The sequence below is a fragment of the Echiichthys vipera genome (assembly GCF_963691815.1).
Source record: "Echiichthys vipera genome assembly, chromosome: 11".
Lineage (NCBI taxonomy): Eukaryota > Metazoa > Chordata > Actinopteri > Perciformes > Trachinidae > Echiichthys > Echiichthys vipera.
In genome coordinates this window covers 2935410-2940930 of record NC_139836.1, presented here as the reverse complement: position 1 = coordinate 2940930, position 5521 = coordinate 2935410, and the positions used below count along the sequence as shown (strand labels likewise).

Here is a 5521-nt window from a genome sequence, read left to right as displayed (position 1 = left end):
CAGTAGTTGCAGCAGCCACTAGTCAGACAATATGAAATCATCACCACTGAGTTAAACCTTCCCTCCGTTTTTTTCCCCCCTCAATCCACAGAGCATAGATGGATTCAGGCTCGTTCAGTGTTCCTTCATGTGCATCAATTTAATCACATCATCCTGCCTCATCTCGCCTCAGCAATCATCGCACAAATTTGGGGAAATAACCATTCTGGCAGCGTGGTGGCCTCGTGCCTCAGTGTAAGCCCCTCCGGCCGTTTTTCCCTGGCAGTTGTCTCTGTCGGTCTCTGCAGCATCGCTGATTGGCAGGTCTACAGCGTTACACATCACTGTCTGGCTTCTCCACCAGTTTCAGAGCCTCGTGCATGCCAACCGCAGACAGCTTCCGATTGATGTTCCTGTAGCGGCACCGCAGGAGGTTGCTGTAGGTGGTCCTCAGATCGCGGTTGAAAAATGCGTAAATGAAGGGATTAATGAGGGAGTTGGCGTATCCCAGCCACAACAGAGTCCTCTCGAGCCAGAGCGGCACGCAGCTGCACTCCACGCCGCAGACAAACGGTCTGAAAGTGGACACCAAGAAGAACGGCAGCCAGCAGAAGGTGAAGGCGCCGACCACGATGCCCAGAGTGGCCGCGGCCTTCTGCTCCCGTTTGAAGATGGACTGGTTTTTCCTCTTCCGGCGCTGGTGGTGTTCGCCGGTCTTGAGGAGGCGAGAGACGCGCGTGCTGCACTCCTCCTCCACCTCGCGCTGGAGCTTCAACGCCGCTGCCACGCAGTCCAAGCTCTCCTCCTCTTCCTCAGCTTCCTGTCCATCCGCTGTCCCTTCGCCGCTTCCTGTCTCTCCTGATACTGTTGGCGGCCGGTGAGCCTCATGCCCTCCTCTTCCACCTCGAGCGGCCGCCCCTGCGCCTTGCTCCCCCACCCTGGGGAAGCCGGTGATGGTGTGCTTGGCAGCGCTGAGCTTGGCCGCCCTGAAGATCCTGTAGTACATGATCAACATCACTGACATGGGGATGTAGAACGCCACGGCCGTAGAGTAGACGGTGTAGCCGAAGTCCTGACTGATGAGGCACACTCGGCCGTCATTGACGTTCTGCGCCCAGCCAAACAGAGGGGGGAGGGTGATGGAGGCTGAGAGGAGCCAGACTGAGAGCACCATCTTGGCCATGCAGCAGCCGTTTTGCCGGACAGGATACGTCAGCGGTTTAGTGATACCCAGATACCTACAGAGAAAAATACGTCCTGGTGAAAGATCTCACAGACAGGCAGACAAAAATTCTTTCTTTGTGCCTTTTTCTCATTTCTAGTCCAAGACAAAGGTATTTTCATGCCATATCTACCATAAGTAATGCTCCCAGTACTCTAAACAAGGTGCCCTTGAGAAACACGCACCTGTGGGTTCCACATGCAGCCTGCAAACTGGGTAATGTATGAAAGAGAAGCCAAGATGCTGAGAGGACCATTCGTGAGCAGCGGACCTTTCACTGTTAAATAAAACTGAGCAGTTTGACCGCAGAACACACTTTTCTGTTTAAAACTACACATTTAATACAATTACATGCTCGATTTAACCAAACAGCCTCAGCAGACATGTGGGCGTCTGTACAGCACATGCAATAAAAAGGCAGAAATTTAAATTTGGGGTAATTTGAGAGTCACTTGCTGCTTGTGAATGCTCTCAGCTCCTCTGTCCCTTTACTTGATTCACATGATGTTCATTAGGAAATGAATATTGTGCACATGGACAACTAACCAAGGTCACAGGTTTGATCCCCACAGCATCCACCCTGTCTCACCAATTAAGTTCGCCAAGTTCCCTTGAGAGGGACTCTGATCCACTGTGAGCCTCTGCGCACTGACCTCCCTACACAAACCCGGTCCTTCAGGGTAGAGGAGGACTGATGAGGCGAGAAAATACCTTCTTAAATTGGTATTTTTGTAAGAATGAGGCGTGTTGGAAAAGCGGGATTAAAGAATAGGATGAGCTATTGATGTCTTACAAAATACACATGGAGAGTTTGGTCACCAAACTGCGATGCGTAGAAGTTTAATAAACATATGATAGAAATGTTTCACACCTGCTTTGGGCTGAAGTCGCTTTACGTGATTGTTTGGCACCTTATTTTAAAGCATTTGGGACTCGAACCATTCACTCTGGAAGGTTGAAAATAAGGGGATCTCACCTGTCGATGCTGATTACGCACAGACTCATGATGGACGCGGTGCAGCACATCACATCCATGGCGATAAACACGTTACAGAAGAACTGTCCGAATATCCACTGACCACCGATCAGGTCCGTGATGCTGACGAACGGCATCACGGCCAGGGCCACCGACAGGTCCGCCACGGCGAGAGACACGATCAGGTAGTTGGACGGTTGGCGCAGCTTTTTGACGAAGCACACGGAGATGACCACCAGTAAGTTCCCGCAGATGGTGGACAGCGTGAGCATGGTGAGGACCCCGCCGATCAGGACTTTCTCGAACCAACCGTAGCTCAGGATCTGCTCGCCGCACCGGGTCCCGTTCGTCTCCATGACGTGCGGCTGACTGGAGGTGGACGGAGACGTCGTCGCTGCCGCGGCTGCTGCTGCTTCTGCGGCGCCCTGCGCAATCTTCAGGAGCCGGGGCGCAAGAGCTTCCGAGATCATGTTGGTGGAGCCCCCGGGATCTCCGCCGCCGAACCTGTCTTCTATCATGAACGACGACCTCATGTTGCCACTGCCGAAGGTTCCGTTACTCGCTCCCACAACAACCATTCTGCTGCCTTCTGTTCCTTTTTATCCATGGACTTGGAGAGCCGACCGGTGGTGACATAGACGCGCGCGCGGCGTTAGAGAGAGAAATGAGTAATTCCTAAACCCCCCCCCCCCCCCCCCCTCACTGTGAACTACTCTGACATGCTCTTTTTTCTCCCATAAAGTCTCCACGCCTTAATTCTACAATATAGGGGGTTATTCGTCATTACGCACGTGGCACGCTGCAGGCATAATCTCAAAATACCTGACCTATAAAGATACGATTTCGTTTTCTTGTGGTCCACGGAGGCAACCCTCCTTCTGCTCAGCCCGGTGCAGAAGGATGCAAACTTAAAAAGCCGCAGTGCGCGCACAAGCACCTCACACAAGTTGACGTGTGACGTTGGACAGCCAAAAAGCTGCTGAATACTTAGTATCTAAACATGTAAAATAAATGACCCACAGAACCTCAGACATCTCTTGGGCCCATTTTTGAGTTAATTCTACTGGATGTCTCTCCAAACACCAACCGTGTCCATGGAACACTGTGCGTAATTACGCAGAACATTGATGACATGTTCTGTCGATTTTAATGTATTTGTCTATCGCCTGTGCCGTTGAGCACACACACACTCGCACGCACATACGCACGCACACACACACACACACACACACACACAAACACACACACACACACACACACACACACACACACACACACACACACACACACACACACACACAGTAGAGGGAGAGAGAGAGAAAGACAAAGGGTGAGATTACCCAGAATGTGAATGGACAAAAAATAACGCCTGTGCCGTTGAGCACACACACACGCACGCACACGCACACGCACACACACACACACACACACAGACGCACACACACACACACACACACACACACACACACACACACAGTAGAGGGAGAGAGAGAGAAAGACAAAAGGGTGAGATTACCCAGAATGTGAATGGACAAAATAACGGTGTGGAACAGTGAGCTGTCGCCGTGCATTTAGGAAAATTGCTGCTATCATACAAATAATCCATCCAAGAACAACTGGGGAACATTCTGACATTTTATTTTTTGGGATGATCTCACAGGGCTACATCTTTCTATTCGGTCCAGGTTTTACTTTTACCATTCCAAAAGACACGGCGACTTCTGCAAACAGCTTTCACTTTAAAGGTCGGCTGTTCTGTAATCAAGGTGACTGAGCTCAAGTGATTGATTTCCCTCAACACCCGCTTCAATCATTCCTGCTACTTACAGTTCAAGCGGAGACATTAAATTATAAATGTTAGGACAAAAGGTGCACTCTCCCTTCAACTCACTTCTCGAAACTTCGGAGATTTATGTTGCTGTGTGCTGCAGCAGGAGCCCAAAATGCTCCCGAAGCCTTTTCATCTATTTCTAATCTGAGCCCAATTATTGTACGATAACCCCGGACGTGTGTGTGATACTAATGCTGTGGGGAGCCTTGGACAGTAGCGCCATCAAGTGGTCATAAGCATCTACTGCACGCTGCTGCTGCTGGTGGTGATTTCTACAGTGAAGTGCTGGAATTCCTTCTATCTCTCTGAAAGAGGTGTGTTTATATTTACTGGACAGAAAGTGTACAGTGTAATGGGTTTGCCTGTCTCTATCTATATTAATGACAATACTCACACATAGCATTATGTGTTGTAAACAGGACTTATTCAGCCTTGTAGAGGTCAGGAGGAGTACAGTTGGACGCCTGGCAAACAGTGTGGTTCAAAATCACTTTAATTGAATCCACTGGAAGAAAAACACGGCTCTTTTCAGCAGAGGTAGACGAGGGAGTCAAGACATTCTGCTGGTTTTCATACTTACAGTTCAGGGGCAGCAACTCACTCACTTATCTTCATCGCTTGTCCCTATCGGGGTCGCGGGGGGGCTGACATCGGGCGTAAGGCGGGGTCCACCCTGGACAGGACGCCAGTCTATCACAGGACACATAGAGACGAACAGAGACAGACAACCATTCACACCTACGGGTGATTTAGAGTCATCAATGAACCGAACACCTGCACGTCTTTGGACTGTGGGAGGAAACCGGAGAACCCGGAGAAAACCCACGCAGGCACGGGGACAACATGCAAACTCCACACAGAAGGGCCCCAGCCGGGATTTGAACCAGGAACCCTCTTGCTGTGAGGCAACAGTGCTAACCACCAGCCCACCTTGCCGCCTGCGGGGCAGCAACTGAGAAGCAAAATGTTATGAGCCTCTGGCCCTGTGTTTTTCAGCCAGGCCCTTGATGTTTAGATCTATGCAGAGATAGAAGTTCTGTAACACAGCACAGGATGAGTCCATGCAGAGCTGTAAACACTAACAGAAGTATCTTGAGAGGAATTTGACACCAGTTGTGAGCTTTGAATTCAAGTCAGAACCAAAATAAAGGGAGTTGCAATAATTGAGTCTTGAGGATATCAGCATGGATGACTTTTTCTAAATCTCTGGATAAGGAGGGACTGGTCAGTGGTGCTTGGGGAGTTCTGGGGGCTGAACAGGTGATATTGTTGCTTTTGCGCCGCAAAGTCAGATGTAATCACAGTACAAACACAAGAGGGAAGGAGGGCATCAGCATCAGCGGCAGCAGCAGCAGCGGCAGCAGCAGCATCAGCAGCAGCAGCAGCAGCGGCAGCAGCAGCATCAGCAGCAGCAGCAGTAACAGCAGCAGCAGCAGCAGCAGCAGCAGTGGCAGCAGCATCAGTATCAGCATCAGCATCAGCATCAGCATCAGCATCAGCATCAGCAGCAGCA

The 5521-nt window shown here is 50.5% G+C and overlaps 1 protein-coding gene across 1 annotated transcript; it reads right to left on the bottom strand.

Moving 5' to 3' along the window:
- Positions 1-313: 313 nt before the first annotated feature.
- Positions 314-2755, bottom strand: htr7a (5-hydroxytryptamine (serotonin) receptor 7a; the record flags this gene model as incomplete). Its single annotated transcript, XM_083922417.1, has 2 exons — positions 314-1217; positions 2178-2755. The coding sequence occupies 2 exons, from the start codon at positions 2753-2755 to the stop codon at positions 314-316; spliced, it is 1482 nt and encodes a 493-aa protein (XP_083778543.1).
- Between the last annotated feature and the right edge of the window lie 2766 nt (positions 2756-5521).